The 18,660-nt window shown below is 40.8% G+C and overlaps 1 protein-coding gene across 6 annotated transcripts in view; it reads right to left on the bottom strand.

The window, feature by feature from the left end:
* Window positions 1-18,660, bottom strand: part of LOC121393724 (inhibitor of Bruton tyrosine kinase-like) — a 35,586-nt gene that overhangs the window by 8,975 nt on the left and 7,951 nt on the right. For 5 of the 6 annotated variants that reach the window (XM_041563073.1, XM_041563077.1, XM_041563072.1 and 2 more), the window contains 4 exons: window positions 18,519-18,645; window positions 15,637-15,801; window positions 1,255-1,431; window positions 361-510 (listed from right to left, as the gene is read on the bottom strand). In XM_041563073.1, the coding sequence (XP_041419007.1) occupies window positions 361-510; window positions 1,255-1,431; window positions 15,637-15,801; window positions 18,519-18,645 (619 nt within the window). The remainder of the gene's footprint in view (window positions 1-360; window positions 511-1,254; window positions 1,432-15,636; window positions 15,802-18,518; window positions 18,646-18,660) is intronic. The other variant, XM_041563074.1, reaches the window with a different exon arrangement.

Here is an 18,660-nt window from a genome sequence, read left to right as displayed (position 1 = left end):
GAAGAAAAAGGCAAATAATTTAAAATCTATAAAAACCACCCCTCAAGCGCCCCCCCCCCGTAACCCACACGGGGTGTAACTTCACAGCAAATACATTTTTCCCAGACCCCATCTACACCATATGCGTACAATGTCCCCATTCTTACACATCATGCAGTGTGATCTTCAAGACTACCCTTTGCTTTCCTATCTTTATGCAGTGAATGTACGTATACCTAATATTTTGAGTACAAGCTATTACAACACACAATAATATTTAACGTAATAATCACTGGGTCTTTAAGTAAACCAGACCTGAAGACATCAGGCATCTATATATGTAGATTAAAACAATGTATCTATGCTTTAAACATTACATACTTGGTAGGGAACTGATCCACATCTCGGGAGAACTGAAAAAGTCAGCAGGGCCTGATGTTGGGGGCACTTCCATCTCCTGAGGCTCAGTCTTTGGCCATGTTTGCTCAGGGGTGCAGTTGCCTGTACTAGATGATCCCATGGGTGAGTCTGCTGCAAAATATAAAATCATAGTTAAGCCATTAGCTATTTTTCACTCGGAAACGTGATTTATTTTAATTAGGCTTAACAAAATGACAGTAAGGCCTGCTGGAGGGCCAATGTTAACTTATACGCCAGAATCATTCTAAGGCGCAAGGGGAAAGCCACTAGATGATGGAAAACAATTCAATTACTATGAAAATAATATTACGTATAAAGCACTAACATATACTATAGAAAATAACACTGATAAGGATCCTCTTTGTCAGAGTTTACAATAAAGAGAAGAGAGAGGGAGGCTAAATGGTTCCAATTTCTTGGCATGAAAATGCAATGGAAAATATTGTCAAACATTTTTATACAGGAATCTGACTTTCCAAATCCATCTGGTGATAGACTTAAGTCAAATTTGCACTAATTTTGGCCATGGCTTATAACTCAGAATTGGTGAACGTTTTAAGCAAAAAGAAAAAACCCGAGAGACCAGAAATATACTTTAGAAAGTGGCTGGAGAAACCTTTTCATGGAGCTTCACATTTTGTAAATGGAAAACACTGGGGTGATGCCATTTCTACTTGGAAATACACATTCTGCTTTAGTAAATAAGCCCCAAAAGCTTTCTAAATATTGCTATGCAATACACACTATTTATGGACGGAGTAATTATAGTGCATTTACATTCAATTTATATTTAATTCATCTGCATGTATAAGCAGAACATATAACTGTACAGTTATTGCAATCATAATTACTTACCTTAAATATTGTCTTTTCTTCTTCCTGCTGGGGGCTATGTCTTGTTGCATGTTTCCATGGGATCTGGAACCTTTTTGCCTCTCTGTTCAACCAGACGAGACCAGGGTACATTCCACTATCCACCTGGGCCACCAGCCATGGTTTAAGCCGAACGCGTCGCGGTTGCAAAGCCATGACCTACAGCAATGCAAAATGACAAATAAATCTCTCCATTTTTATCCTAAAGGACAAGGAAAGGCAAATTCACTGGTGGGTGTTTTTTCCTCGGGCCAATGCCCCTTTTCAGAAATGAATGCACTTGTCGAGGAAAACACTAACAGAGGGTCAATCCACCATTTTACTTAGCTCTCGTGCATCCTCTAAAAAGAGCATCATCATTGGAAAAAATTAACAAAGCACCACACTGCCATTTTACATGTTATCCTTATCAGTAAAATGGCAGAGCATTGCTTTTTTAATTTATTTTACCCCACATGTAATTTTTTCGTTAAAGGATCACGAGAAGCATAGTGAAAAATCCAGCTTTCCTTTAAAGAAAACATATGTACACCAAAGACTTACCCTTATATGTAAAGCAATACTTTTCTAATGTTCATCAGGTGCTACTTTTAGAAATATTAAAAAAATCATTACCATTCATGATTACATTTTTACTTTCTGTTCTGCATGAGGAGGGAAACCTACATTTAACAGGAACAGCCCTGTTTTATAGCTAAGAAAAGCCTATTAATAGGCTTACGCACATTTCTAGTTATCATCTTTGCAAGTTAGCATGCCTGTATTTAGTTCTGTATTTCAGCTTTGTCATCATGCAGATATTTAGAATTCCTGAACATGGAATGACAGAGTCATTAATCAGCATAGTAGCCAACTCATCTACATAATATACAGGAGTATGCAGAGACTATTACTGTGTACAATATCTGTTTTATTACGGCTAACCTATCAAACAATATTGAATAAGATCACTGTAGATTAGTTTTTGAATGATTTCCCTTTTCTTTCTAATAATAAAACAGTACTTGATTGGAACTAAGCTGCATAAATCCTGCAGTGTGGTCTGCACCAGCTGGGTTATTTTTAGGAGCCCTCAGTGGCTTTCATATTTTATGTACATTAATACAGGACTCCATGTTCAAAAGTCTATGTCCACAGGATTCCCATATAAATGGAACCCACGCTCCCTTACCTATCTAGGCCTCCAGATCACCAAGGATACCTCGAACTGGGCAGAACTCAATTTGAAACAAGTGATAGGAAAGATTAAAAGAGACCTACATATGTGGAAGGATAAACCTCTATGATGGTTTGGGAGGATGAACATCGTAAAAATGAATATCATGCCTAGAATCCTATACATTTTCCAAACACTCCTATTACAAATAGGAGAATCACTATTAAACCAACTACAAAATATGATAAAACACTTTATATGGCAGGACAAAAAAGCCAAAATTAGTTACAAAACACTAACTAAATCTAAACGCCAGGGAGGTATAGCACTACCTGATTGCCGGACATATTACTATGCCTCAGTCTTGTTGAAAATAATAGACTGGTCACATTACGCAAACATAAATCTTAAATAAGCTAAATAGAACAACAATCAGCATATACATATCTCCTACATCTACCCTGGATAGATAATATATACTGTATAGAAGACTGAAACACTCTGACCATCCACTATTATCCAACACTATTACAATATGGGATAAATGTCGCAAATAATATACACTCTCAATTTACCCGTTGCCCTTAATCCCATTAATAAATAACCCTGCCTTTCCTCCCGGTCTACAACCCATCAACCTACATGACTGGCTAATAGAAGGGAACCTCCAACTTCTTCACTTCATGGAAAATAAATCACTCATACCTAAAGATAAAATACTAAACTTTAAGCAGATAGATCACCTAAAATTCACACAAATAGCCCACTATTTTCACAGCCTAGGAGGATCACAAACGTTAGGGCGATACCTTACCAAATTCGAACTGACGTGCACACTACCAGACCCACCAAGACATGTTGATTCCCTTTTATAGAAAATGCTCCAATTACCAACTAACTGGGAGTCAGTACCATTTATCAAGAGGTCGTCTTATGATCTAAATATTCAGTTCAAGGAGATGCAGATTGAACAAATACTCTCTAAAATGCTCAAAAGCTCGAGATGCTGCCGAATACAAGAATTAAACTATAAAATACTCACAAGGTGGTACTATACGCCTTCCAAGTTACAACACATATACAAAACTTCAAATGGCATTTGTTGGCGTTGTAATAGGGAAAAAGGCACCTTATACCACATTTTCTGGACATGCGACCTCAAACGACCTTTCTGGGAAGAGGTATGCTCACTGTCTAGTGCAATTCTCAGAACCCCCATTCCAGCTGACCCCCAGCAAGTGCTGTTATTCCACAATCCACAGCCAGTAGCAACGTTCACCTCTAGCCTAGAACCACAATTACTAAATGCGGCAAAACTTTTAATTCCACTTCACTGGAAAACCACCTATACCCCTACCATAAAAGACTGGTTCAATAAAATTACGGAAATTTGCAAATTTGAGGACATGTCATCCTCCAGCCCTGATCAGTTCGTACGTTTTACTGCTATCTGGATTAGATGGTTTTTGTTTAAAGAAACAGATGTATATAAGGAGCGAGTTCGCTGACACCCCGCTGTACCCACCTAATTCCTTTCTATCTTACTCCTCTTCACCCATCCCCACCCCTACTGAGTTCCCCACAGTATTCTAGCCCCTTACGTAGAGGTCTGAAAGAAAACTTAATAGAATTACCTCAACATATGGTTTATTTACAGATGCAGCTATGGTAGCTGACAAACGTTTCAACCCTTTCTGTCCTTGCTTGCAGGCCTGGACTGGCAATCTGTGGGTTCTGGCAAATGCCAGAGGGGCTTTGTACTTGGAATGACAGGGCCTATTTTGACTCCCAGTCCAGGCCTGCTTGCTTGTATCTGTATTTATAGGGCATGTTAAAGTTGTTAATGAAACATGTCACAATTTCATGTTATACGGAACTGAAAATGCATCTACGACTTTGTATTCTTAACAGTTTACAATAAAGCTTTTTTGAAAAAAAAGTGTATTCATTTGAACTGATTATTATTAATTTTACCCATCTCATTAAGTCTTAATTGTTCTTTGTGTGTAAATTGCTCAGTACATAATCTGACATGTGACTAACCCCATTTTATACTTACAGGGTATCATCTTTCTATGCAGTTGATCTACATGTCAAATGATAAAACTGTTGCAACTAATAGCCACTAATGAGATACAAGAGGAGAGACGTGCAAAAGCCTCATGTGTCAGCATCTGTCCCAGGATCCTATGGAGCATTTTTTATCTATTTTAGATTTCCGTGACAAAGTTTTAGGCAGAACTAATGACTGGATTTCCCTGCATCAACAGATCTTATCCAGTAAATCCTATGTAACTGCATATATCTAAACATAATGTAACTGATTTTAAATTATGAACTATAAACTACATGAACAATTTGCTACCCAACATGAAACGTTGTCAGAAGGGGACACTTCATGTCGTGTTTCCTTCCAACAAAAGACAATTGCTTCTAATTCAAAACACTGTCGGAGGCAGACACATCAAACCACCCAAATAGATCGTATTACATTTTTCATTACATTATAAAATTTGTAAAATATGGTGCTGTTTTAGGACAAGATTTTAACAAATCTCTTATCTAATGAGAGATAAAGGAATGACCATTTTATTACAACTTATCTCAGGACTTTCCTTAAAGGGGACTTATTACGAAAATTTAAATTTAATATAAGCTTCACCATACTGAAATAAGAAATTTTCTAAATACCATCAAGTAAATATTCTGCATTGTTTCTGAAATAATCAAGTTTATCTTCACTATTCCTCTCTCAGCATCTGTTTCTCTTCATCCTCTCTTCATGCAGCAGTTGGGTGTCAGATATTCATGGACAGTCAGATCCAATATATCTTAAAGGGGGGCTTCCTTTCCCAGCAGATGTATTCGAGCTCATTCAAATAACTGATTCCAGTAGGAACAAAATCTAACAAAATAACTGACTTTTGCACAAATTTTGCATGTAGAGAGACATGATGTCTGGTGATTTAATAGAATGAGCTCTAATACATCTTCTAGGCAAAAGGAGCCCCCGTATAAGATATATTGGATCTAACTGTTAATAATTATCTGACACCCAACTCCTGCATGAGAGTGGAATAGTGAACATAAACTTGATTATTTCAGAAGCGGTACAGAATTTTTGATTGATTGTATTTAGAAAGTTTCTTATTTCAGTATGTTGAAGCTTATATTAAATTTTAATTTTTGCAATAGTTCCCCTTTAATTGTATATCGATGATACTTCAACTGTAGTGTAATCTGCAGAGGGATATAACACAATGTAGTACATTCCAGTAGAACAGAATATGTTTCTCAAAATGAACAGAAACTTCACGTAACAGTACAAATTGTTACTAAATATAGAATTACATAACATGCTAATGATGGAAATCCTTTAACATTAAGCTACTAATAGCGTCACACCTATTTAAAGACACCAGCTGCATGAAATTACTGTTGATACACGCAGGGCATTTCCCTGACTCTACACAACCAGTTGTTGGCAACAAACTGTAGGAAAAAACAGGATTTTTTATACTTACTGTTAAATCTGTTTCTCTGTGATCAATAGGGGGACACAGGGACGATGGGGTTAAGCTCCACCCTCCAGGAGGCAGGACACTTACTAATAAAATTGTGGGCGTGCCTAACCGGCTTAACCCCCACACTCCAGCTTATCCAATCAGTTTGTCACAAAAAATGCTGTAACAAGATATCGTAATAAACAAAATAATAATCAACATAATAACCCACGTAGAAGGTAAATCAGGGAATTATCCCGTAATGACCAAATGGTTAACAACAAAAGAAATCTTTAGGGCGGGACGCCCTGTGTCCCCCTATTGATCACAGAGAAACAGATTTAACGGTAAGTATAAAAAATCCTGTTTTCTCTGTCATCATAGGGGGACACAGGGACGATGGGGACTTAACAAAGCAGCCCCCAAAAACAGCAGGGCGGGAAAAAAAGAATTAACCATTACTTCAGCACGGAATGAAGCACCTTGCGCCCAAAGGATGCTTCAGCTGAAGAAAAAATATCAACTTTATAGAATTTTGTAAAAGTATGTACAGAGGACCAGGTAGCCGCCCTGCAGATCTGGTCCAATGAGGCCGAATTGGCCAAGCCCAGGAAGCTCCGATTGCTCTTGTGGAATGAGCTCGAATTCCCTCCGGTGGAGTCTTCCCTTTGGACATGTATGCTTGTCTGATGGTCTCCTTGATCCATCTAGAAATGGTAGCTTTAGATGCAGGATGACCTTTTCTGGGCCCTGATGGTAATACAAAGAGAGATTGAGATCGTCGAAAAGACTTTGACTTTTCAATATACCATCGTAAGGCTCTAACTACATCTATATTGTGTAGCCGACGTTCTTTATCATTCTTTGGTTCTGGACAGAGAGAGGGAACAACAATGTCTTGGTTGATGTGAAATGACGAAACCACCTTAGGAAGGAAAGATGGGACTGTGCGTAGAACTCCCTTATCCTTGTGAAATACTAGAAAAGACGGATCTGCCGATAGTGCACTCAGTTCTGACACTCTTCTAGTGGATGTAATTGCCATTAAGAACACTACCTTCCAGGTAAGCCAAGTATCTGAAATAGATCCCATCGGTTCGAACGGTGGATCAAGAAGGGCCTCGAGAACAACATTTAAAATCCATGCTGGAACTGGAGGCTGATACGGAGGAACTATATGTGCCACTCCTTGTAGAAATGTACGTACTGTATCATTCAAGGCTAGTTTGGACTGAAATAGGATTGACAGAGCTGATACTTGCACTTTCAGAGAGCTGAGTTTTAGACCTCGCCGGAGCCCGCGCTGCAGGAAAGACAGAACTCTCGGGATGCTAAGTTCGTGAAAGGATAGATTGAACTCCTCGCACCAACTCCGATAGGACTGCCAGACTCTGTAGTATGACTTTGAAGATGAAGACTTACGAGCTCTCAACAATGTGGCAATAACTTCTTCTGTTAACCCTTGTTTTCGCCAGATGTCTGCCTCAACAGCCATCCCGTCAAAGCGAACAGTCCTGGGTTGTGATGAGAGACGGGCCCTTGGAACAGAAGATCCGGCCTGTTCTCGAGACGTATCGGTTGTGCTATTGACATTTCCTGAAGGTCGTAAAACCAAGTCCTTCGAGGCCAGTATGGAGCCACTACTATTACCGTGATACTGGATTGCCTGATCTTCTTGAGGACTCGTGGAAGCATGGGTAGTGGAGGGAATATGTATGCTAGGTTGAACTGCCAATTCTGTGTCATGGCATCGACCCCTGCCGCCAGACTCTCTCGGTAACGAGCAAAGAATCGAGGCACCTTTGTGTTGTTTCTAGTCTAGTCTAGTCTTGCAAACACGTCTGGGTGAAGTTCCCATTCTCCCGGGTCTAGACAAATTCTGCTGAGATAGTCTGCTTTGGTATTTAGAACTCCTGGGATATGAATCGCGGACAGCTGTACTTCGTTGGTTTCCGCCCAACTGAGAATTTGTTGAGCTTCCATCAGTGCCGCTTTGCTGCGAGTACCTCCCTGGCGGTTTATGTATGCCACTGCGGTAGCATTGTCGCTCTGTAACCGAACCGGACTTGCCTGTAATAACTCTGTCCATTCGGACAGAGCTAGCCTTATCGCCCTCAGTTCTAAGATGTTGATGGGAAGTTTGGACTCCCCTGGAGACCATTGGCCTTGGGCAGACAAGTTGTCCCAGGTTGCTCCCCAACCTCTCAGACTGGCATCTGTGGAAATTATCTTCCAATCTAGCGTCGCCCAGGATTGACCCTTGGAGAGATTGGTCGGTCGCAGCCACCACTGGATGGCTACTCTTGTCGACTGGGATAAATTGAGCTTGCGAGTGAGAGCTCCTCCTTTCCACGATGTTAGAATGTTTGCTTGCAATGATCGTAAGTGAATCTGTGCAAATGGAACGGCTTCTATGGTAGCCACCATGAGTCCCAGCACTCTCATTCCTAGATGAACAGTTGGACTCCGATCTCAGAGGAGTAGACGGACTTGATTCCTGACCTTCATTTGCTTGTCCAACGGAAGATGCACCATTTGTGTGATGGTATTGAACTCGAGACCCAGAAATGTCATGTGATGACTGGGTCGCAAATTGGACTTCGACCAATTTATGGTCCAGCCGAAACTCTGCAGAAGACTGATTGCTTTGCTCCGATCTTCCTCTGCCTTCGTCTCTGATCTGGCTTTCAGAAGCAGATCGTCCAGATAAGGAGTGACTGAAATCCCTTGTAGACGTAATGCTGCAGCCGATACTGCCATTAGTTTTGTGAACACTCTGGGGGCTGAAGAGAGTCCGAACGGCAGAGCCACAAACTGGTAGTGTTGATTCCTGAATGCAAATCGAAGGAAGGAGTGATGTGGCGGCTAGATTGGTACATGGAGGTACGCATATTTTGGAATAGAATCCGGAAAATCTCTCTGAATGTGGCACTGGAACAATTACTCCAGTTTGTTCTAAGTTTGTGATGCAATTTAGAAAGGCAGTAGCTTTGTCTGGGTCTGCAGGTACCCTGGACATGATGAATCTTTTGCAAGGAATGGCTGAGAAATCTATGTGGTAACCTTCGGAAATGATTTCGTTCACCCATATGTCTGACGCATGGTTGTTCCACACCTCCCGGAATCGGAGCAACTTGCCCCCAATGCGCTCCCCCGACTCCGGAGGGGGTGCCCCGTCAGGCTGAAGAAGATTTATCTGCTGCGGGCTTGACACTAGGTCGATTGGTTTTCCAATGCATGCGACTTTTGTCGCTTGTTTTAGCTCGAAAGTGTGACCTCTGTGGTGAATTGTTTCTTCGTGTGTATCGCCTACTTGAGCCACGAAAAAACCTTCCCCGTCTGGAAGAAGTAGTTGTACTACTTTTGGCCTGTGGAAGAAAAGTGCTTTTTCCTCCCGTAGCCTGAGAAATAATCTTTTCGAGCTCCTCACCAAACAGACGCTGTCCCTTGAATGGAAGAGATGTCAAGGACTTCTTAGAACTCAGATCTGCTGACCAATTTTTCAGCCATAGTGTTCTACGTGCTGCCACAGAAAGAGCGGATGTACGTGCCGTGACTTGAACTGTGTCTAGTGCGGTGTCGCACAAATAAGCCGATGCCTCTGCTATCGCACTGGCTGATGATAACAGGTCGGATCTGGAAACTGCATTCTGGATGTCCTTGACAAGTGATTCGGACCACGCTTGAATTGCTCTGGCCACCCAAGCCGAGGCCAAGCATGGGCGAAGAGCTGACCCAGACGAAGAATAAATTGACCTAAGAAAACCTTCCAATCTTCGGTCGGATGGGTCTTTAAAGGACGCCGCATCTGTGACCGGCAATGTAGTAGACTTGGCCAATCTTGATACCGGTGCATCTACTGCTGGGGGATTAATCCATTTTTCCACCAGCTCTTTAGAAAATGGATAAGACTTAGAAAATTTTCTAGTAGTTTGAAATTTTCTTTCTGGAACACTCCACTCTTCTTGTATTATGTGAAGAAGGTGCTCATGAGAAGGAAAACAAACTTCGGATTTCTGCTTCCTCTTGAATAACCCCAAGTCATCTTGGGACTTGGGTGATTGTGATATCTTTAACACATCCATAACACCTTTAATAATACCCTCCACATCATGCTGACTATCATGATCTCTTTGGTCCTCCACAGTTTCTTCCTCCTCACCCGACGATATTTCAGAAGGAAGTAATTCTCCCTCAGAATGTGAGGATGCCTGCTCAGCTGCAGACTCGTCAGATAAAAAATGAGCAGAAGTAGTGGCCACTTTAGTTTCTTCAGACCGCTTACGCTTAGAGCTAGTCTTTTGGTCAAGTCTGGCTAACACTCTTCCTAAATTGTCAGCAATAGAGGGAAGACCCTGCAAGGAAGCAAGGGACTGTGTTAATTGAATGGCCCGCAATGGTGCTGGAACATCAGTATCCGAGCTGGGCCCCTGACTTTGAGAAAAACTCTCCCTTGAAGGATTCTCTGGCTGAGCCGCTGGTGGACTTGAAACATCTTCTGAAATGAGCGCAGTACTCTGCCCCACTAAACAGGATTTACAGAGCGGCTCCCCCTGCCCTCAAGGCAGCTTAACATAGCAATTGGCACAGGCAAAAAATTTAATCTGCGCTGTTTTGGCAGCCTTCCCCCCCGCCCTGGTGAATAACCCCTCTGGCCTACCTTCTGCCATGGAAGATTGAATAAGTAGGAGTGTGGAGTAAGCCACCAACCGCTTACAAAATCTGCTATAATCGTGCAGGAGCGGAGAAAGTGGACCGCTCGGTGCGCAGCAGAAGTACGAGGTGCGCAAGATGGCCGCTGGAACGCATACGCAGCATGCGCACGAGGTACGCAAGATGGCCGCCGGAACGCATACGCAGCATGCGTTCCAGCGCAGCATGATCCGGCCCTCTCCCCCCTCAGCCGTCTCCCTCACTTAGCCAGAAGACGCAACGAGCGCACTGTTCCCCCGCAAGAAAAGCGGAATGGAGAGAGAGAGCCTGGCAAGTATTAGAGAACGTCCTGCACCCTTTTGCGCTCAGTAAGGAGAGGGAGAAGGGGGGAACTGGGGGAGGGCTTCCGCCATTAACCCAGAGTAACGCTAGGGGGGAGGCTGCCAAGCCAGAATTGAGAGGTGAGCTGTTATGCCCAAGGCAGATACTCACCTCATGCCCATCCCGGCCACACCGTCTGCCATCGACCAAGCTTAGCAGGAATATGCCTGGGTGGTCGTTATAGCCTTTAGCGGCTAGGAAATGACCCCGGTGAGCGGAGAATACTGGGACTGTACTAAGGGACAAATATATGCTGCCCAGAGTAAGAACCCAGGAAGGAAATAGTCACAATCGACTAAAAATATCCATGTCGCTGGACGTCCATCCTCCTGGTAGCAGGACACTTAAAAAACTGATTGGATAAACTGGAGTGTGGGGGTTAAGACGGTTAGGCACGCCCACAATTTTATTAGTAAGTGTCCTGCCTCCTGGAGGGTGGAGCTTAACCCCATCGTCCCTGTGTCCCCCTATGATGACAGAGAAACTATATTACCTTAGAGAACCTGCAGCTCTACAGAGCTACAAGCAGTTATGTGTTAATTGGTTCAAAGGGAATATGCTATACACATGAAGCCTTTTTTTTTTCTTTGAAAGGGGTTGTTCACTTTTAAATTAACATTTAGTAAGATGAAGAGAGTAACATTCTATGACATTTTGCAATTGGTTTTAATTTTTTATTATTTGTGGCTTTTGAGTTATTTCGATTTTTATTCAGCGGCTCTCTAGTTTACAATTGCAACAATCTGATTGCTAACATGCAAATTACCCTAACAACCATGCATTGCTGCAATATGAATAGGGCCTGAATAGAAAGAGGAATAATAAAAAGTAGCAGTAACAATACATTTGTAGCCTTACAACGCATTTATTATTTAGGTGGGTCAGTGACTCCCATTTGAAAGCTAGAAAGAGTGAGAAGAAGAAGGCAAATAATTCAAAATGACAAAAACTATAAAAAAATAAAATAATGAAGACCAATTGAAAAGTTGCTTAGAATTGGCCATTCAATAACATGCTAAAAGTTAACTTACAGGTGAACCACCCCTTTGATGCAAAACGGCAATGATAAAATCAATTATTTTACAAAATGAAATGCTTAAAGCAAATTAGAGTCATAATCATCTATCTTTATTGCATAAACTAACTTTGTGATGGCAGAAATTGTACTACTTACTTAATACACAAGGAAAACAATACTTCAATAAAATAAAGAGTGAGGAATCAGTGTCTTTGTTTTAATTCCTACAGCACCGTTCATTCCAGTGTCCTGATACGAGGGGTGTACAGAAACATTGCATGTCACTCAGCAACACATATTTTTTTTTTTTAAATTCGGGTAGTTTATTGAGTGTATAAAAATAGCAGTTTACAAAATAGAGTCAAAACAAGGAAGAACAATGTATCACAGGTTACATGTCTTAGATAAAAAACATTGCAGAAAATATAACATCACTACTAGGCACAACAGTTCACATCTGTATTATTACATCTGTCACCTTCCCTGAAACCTGACAGATTAAACTGCTAGAAGTTCAGCAACACATATTTAAAGACGTACAGGGAAACCTCAACTTTAGGTTTCCCTGCATTTTACACTGTTTTTGTGGTCCCAACAATAAATAATGCACAATATAATTGCATTTCCATGATTTTACATTTTACGACATTGTTGAAAAAACTTGAGGAGTGGAGGTGCTACTGTAGAACATACTCCTCCTAGCTATTGCAAATTTTGAGCAGTCCCTCAGTAAGCTATAGATGAAGAAAAGGGTTGCTTAAAACAGGAATATATTGCTAAAGCGCATTTTGGAAGGTTGTGCCCTATGCCCCATTTTAAAGAATCCTTTATCATGCACTGGTACAGAGACAAGCTACCTTTTAAAGGAGAAACAAACCTTTTATTAAAACAAAAACCCTACCCTACATAGACCCCCCCCAGCCGAGCTGTTACCCCAGGCAAATGCCCCTAACTTTTTACTTACCCCCGTGGTGCAGATTCAGGGATCAGATTTCACGACTAGAGATGTCGCAAACTGTTCGCCGGCGAACTTGTTCGCGCGAACATCGGGTGTTCGCGCTCGCCGGAAGTTCGCGAACGTCGCGCGACGTTCGCCATTTTGGGTTCGCCATTGTTGGCGCTTTTTTTTGCCCTCTCATCCCAGACCAGCAGGTACATGGCAGCCAATCAGGAAGCTCTCCCCTGGACCACTCCCCTTCCCTATAAAAACCGAAGCCCTGCAGCGTTTTTTCACTCTGCCTGTGTGTGCTGAAGAGATAGTGTAGGGAGAGAGCTGCTGCCTGTTAGTGATTTCAGGGACAGTTGAAAGTTTGCTGGCTAGTAATCGTTTTGATACTGCTCTGTTATTGGAGGGACAGAAGTCTGCAGGGGTTTGAGGGACATTTAAGCTTAGGTAGCTTTGCTGGCTAGTAATCTACCTTCTACTGCAGTGCTCTGTATGTAGCTGCAGTGGGCAGCTGTCCTGCTTCTGATCTCATCTGCTGACTGCTGCAATAACAGTAGTCCTTGTAAGGACTGCTTTTATTTATTTTTTTGTTGTTTTACTACTACTACTACTACTACTACTACTACTACTACTACTATAAGAGCCCAGTGCTATTAGTCTAGCAGTGTTGGGGAGTGGGACTGGTGTGCTAATCTGCTGCTCCTAGTAGTTCAGCAGCACCAACTTTAATTTTTTTTTTTAATATTCATTTTTTTTTTATTTTACTTTTTTTTATTTTACTACCGCTGTAGTAGTGTATAAGTTGACCTTTTAGGCATTATTTGCCCTGTAGGCATTATTTGCACACTGTTTTCTTCAACCCGCCATCGAGCTGTGTGACCTTGTTCACATTCTGTCTAAATATCCATAATATTACCGTCTCCAGAAAAACACCGGAGTGACTTTTTTCAAGCAGCCATAATATATTTTACGTAATCCGTATCCACCGCTGTAGTAGTGTATACGTTGACCTTGTAGGCATTGTTTGCCCAGTTTTTTTGGCCGCAGCCACTGAAGCACAGAGGCCAGAAAAAATATGCCATATAAATGCTGAAAATAGTAATTTTTTGCCATACGTTGACTCAACGTATATGGCAAAAAATGACTATTTTCAGCATTTATATGGCATATTTTTTCTGGCAACTGTGCTTCAGTGGCTGCGACCAAAAAAATGCATATTTTCTGCATTTATATGGCATAATTTTTCTGGCCTCTGTGCTTCAGTGGCTGCAACCAAAAAAATTTATATTTTCAGCATTTATATGGCATAATTTTTCTGGCAACTGTGCTTCAGTGGCTGCGACCAAAAAAATGCATATTTTCTGCATTTATATGGCATAATTTTTCTGGCCTCTGTGCTTCAGTGGCTGCAACCAAAAAAATTTATATTTTCAGCATTTATATGGCATAATTTTTCTGGCAACTGTGCTTCAGTGGCTGCGTCCAAAAAAACTGGGCAAACAATGTCTACAAGGTCAACGTATGGCGAAAAATTACTATTTTCAGCATTTATATGGCATATTTTTTCTGGCAACTGTGCTTCAGTGGCTGCGTCCAAAAAAACTGGGCAAACAATGCCTACAAGGTCAACGTATGGCAGTTGTTTAAAGAGAACAGTAGATTACTAGCCAGCAAAGCTACCTAAGCTAAAATGTCCCTCAAATCCCTGCAGACTTCTGTCCCTCCAATACAGAGCAGTATCAAGCAGATTACTAGCCAGCAAGCTTACTATCATCTGTCCCTGAAATCACTAACAGCTCTCCCCCTACACTATCTCTTCCAAGCACACACAGGCAGATTTTTCAGATACATTTTTGCCCTTGATCCCCCTCTGGCATGCCACTGTCCAGGTCGTTGCACCCTTTAAACAACTTTAAAATCATTTTTCTGGCCAGAAATGTCTTTTCTAGATGTTAAAGTTCGCCTTCCCATTGAAGTCTATGGGGTTCGCGAACCGTTCGCGAACCGCTCGCATTTTTGCGCAAGTTCGCGAATATGTTCGCGAACTTTTTTTCCGACGTTCGCTACATCCCTATTCACGACAGCCATCTTCCAGGTCTTCGTGTCTTCTTCTGGCACTTCTGCAATTTCCGTAAATTTCGGCGCATGCGCAGTTGTCGCAAGATGGGAAATTGCTCCTACTGCGCATGCGCCACTACACAAGTCTCAGTGTCAGAATACTGAAGACCCGAAAGATGGCTGCCGTAAACTCCAATGCCTGAATCTGCACGAGGGGTAAGTAAAAAGTTAGGGGCATTTGCCCAGGGTAGCAGCTGGGGGGGGGGTGGTGGGAGATAATTATTTACTACAAACCAACCACCATGTTTATTTCAGTTAAGTATATTTGGGTTACCCCAGCCAGTGGAGATGGCAGGCCTCTGGAAAAGCCTCCCACTAACATCTAGTGATACAAAACAAGATTTTACAAATGAAAAAAACATAATTATTTATAAACTTTTAGGATACATCTGTAGTATCACATCAGAAATGTATATTCCATTAGAAATCCAATTCTTTAAAAAGTGGACATGGGCTATAAAAATTTCAGAGAAATGCTTTATGTGCTTCATATTTTTCCCTAATCCCCAGGTCCCCCTTTTTATTTGATAAAATTGGGGAGCCATAGTCTGTGTTCCATCAGTCCTCTCTGTCTCTTAATTTTATTTACCTTTCTTTTTCTTTTCCAGCATCCACTTTCCAGTAAATCCTTCCCATCTTGTGTTACAAACATGATTTCATTCTTATTTAAAGCAACATCAGACATAAATAATTGGCGACCATAAACCCACCAACACTGTTTCAGTGAACTGCCAGGTGACTTCCAGCAAAAAACCTATGAAAATGGATAATAAAAATTAGAGAATTAAACGAAAATGTATCATTTACGAATACCATTTTGAGTTCCTTCACAATCGAATTCTTCGGATATATATATTATTATTATTATTATTATTATTAACATGTATTTATATAGCGCCAACATATTGCGTAGCACTGTAAAGTAAATGTGATTATACAACTACATCACATGAATTACATATATAGAATATATGGAGTAACAAACATCACAGTCAATACAGGTACAAAAAGGTGAGGAAGGCCCTATGCATAGGCATACAGTCTAAAGGGAAGGGAGTAATACACAAGGTGTGGGAGTGGACAAGATCGAATTGAGTGGGTGAGAAACGTGGTATTGTATGTGGTGTTGCGTTTGGTAGTTAAGCAGAGTGAGGGTAGGCTTCTCGAAAGAAGTGCGTTTTCAGAGATTTTTTGAAAGCAGAAAGGTTGGGAGAAAGTCGGACAGACCGTGGAAGAGCGTTCCAGAGGAGGGGTGCAGCCCTTGCAAAGTCTTGAATGCGAGCATGTGAGGAGGTAATGAGAGAAGAGTTGAGTAGCAGGTCAGTAGAGGAGCGTAGTAAGCGAGTGGGTGAGTATATAGAGATGAGTTCAGAGATGTAGGGTGGAGCAGAGTTGTGAAGTGCTTTGAAAGTCAGTGTCATTAATTTGAATTTGATTCTGAAAGGTAACGGAAGCCAGTGCAGGGATTGACAGAATGGCGAGGCAGAGGATTATAAACCACCTGTAATTTCCAGCTTTTGTTGAGTTATTTGATTGATTTACATGGTATATTTAGATATGGTCTTCTTCCAACTGGCTTTTCACAACAATATTATATATATATCTTGCTATCTTGAACTAAAACGCAACTCACATTTGCATAGCAATCATTATGAGATATTTATATTATTGAGATGTTTAATGATTGATATGCAAATTTTAGTGATGTTGTTAACACGTCAGTCTCTATGTGTTCTTTCCCGCCTTGTTTGGGTATTTATGGCATTTTTACAAACAATCAGAGAAAGGTCTCGTATGTAACAATAAAACTTTTTTACTTTCTACATAAGACCTGAAAGTGCGGACCGTTCTTGCTGACTACAGGCAAGCTGAAATATATTTTCGAGAGTGCTGGCTATTTTGTGGAATATATATATATATCTATATATATCTATATCTATATCTATATCTATATATATATATATATATATATATATATATATATATATATATATATATATATATATACTAATCCAGAAAGCATGAGTGCACACTGGGATTTTAATTAAAAATCAAATATTTATTAAGTTACATTAAAACTGTTCAATGTTTCGGTCCACCTCTCATCAAGACACTGAATGTTTTACAATGTAAACTTTAAGTAGAAAAAAGGAAGAGACACTCACCCAATCACAAACCCCAAATATAATCATATGTTCATAATCATATCCTTCACTGTGAAGGAAGAGACAAAAGAATAAATTATTATATAAAGTTAAAAACACATTGCAACTTAAATAGTTAATGGACTTCAGAAACTGATAACATCAGGAAACATTTCTAACAAAGTATCAATTTTAGTTCATATACTAGAACAGCAACAAGAGTAACAATTTTCAAACTCTATGTATGCACAATGGCAACCTTGTATAGAGGCTTAGCAGTAGGGCTATGTGGGGATCACCTTTGTTTTAAAAAACAGGTTAAGGGACAATTCTCATTAAGGCCAAGTGGGGACAGGGTATTTAATTTTTTAATCCAAAATACCTCCTTTTGTAGTAGAATGTTGGATCAATCACCCCCCCGCCTCAAAGGAGGAATGTGATCAATGCCTATATATTTGAAAGTAGGCAATCTGTGTCCCTGTTCAAGAAAATGTTTAGCTACTGGTTTCATGGTTCTGCCGTCGCGGAAGGCCGTGTTTATTGCGGATCGGTGTGCGTCCATCCTAAGCCTCAATGTCAAATCGGTTTTCCCTACATACGATAGGCCACATGGGCAAGTAATCAGGTAAATCACATGTGTTGTATTACAGGTAATGTGGTGTCTTATAGTAAATCGTTTACCCGTATGTGGATGTAAAAAAGACTGCCCGGGGGACATAAATCTGCAAGAGGTACACCTAGGGCATCTGTAGCATCCAGGCTTGGCGTTAGAGAGCCAGGTGCGCGTAAGATTATGATAGCAATGTACTGGGTCACTTTTAACAAGTAGATCCCTTAAATTAGTACCCCTTTTATAGCAGACTAACGGGGGGTCAGAAAAAATCCTGGCCAAATCAGCGTCAGATTGTATTATATTCCATTGTTTTTTAATAAAGTTGCCCACATTTTTGGTATGTTGATTATATTTAGTACTGAAGACCACCCCGGATTGATTCTCCCTTGTTCTCACAGGTTCAACCTGGCGTTTCCTCGCTATTGCCAGAGCCTCATTTAACACCCTATAGGAATAGCCCCTCTCTTTAAACCTATTCCACATCAGCTAACCGAGATGTGGAACCATACAATTGTCACTGGTGTGACCTTTTTTCTGAGAAAAACATGCACATGGAAATATTTTGACACGTTTTCTTAAATAAGCCATCATAGGCAAGAAAAAGAGTTGCACGCAATTGTCTCCATATTGATGTCTAGGTCATGCTTAAAGTTAATTTAAAAATTTTAACTTTCATAAAAAACACTCAAACACTAAAAAGTAATAATCTCATACCCTTCCAGCTTGATCCAAAGCAAAAACACTTGCAGGCTGGCCACCATTCTCTTTAAGATGCTCAGGTGGAGCTGCCTTGTGTTCCAAAAAGCCCCCTGAAACAAGAACTTTCTTCAGGGTTAGCTGTCTGCAAGACAAAAAA

The sequence above is a fragment of the Xenopus laevis genome, chromosome 5L (assembly GCF_017654675.1).
Source record: "Xenopus laevis strain J_2021 chromosome 5L, Xenopus_laevis_v10.1, whole genome shotgun sequence".
Taxonomy (NCBI): Eukaryota; Metazoa; Chordata; class Amphibia; order Anura; family Pipidae; genus Xenopus; species Xenopus laevis.
This window is presented reverse-complemented; position numbering and strand designations above follow the sequence as displayed.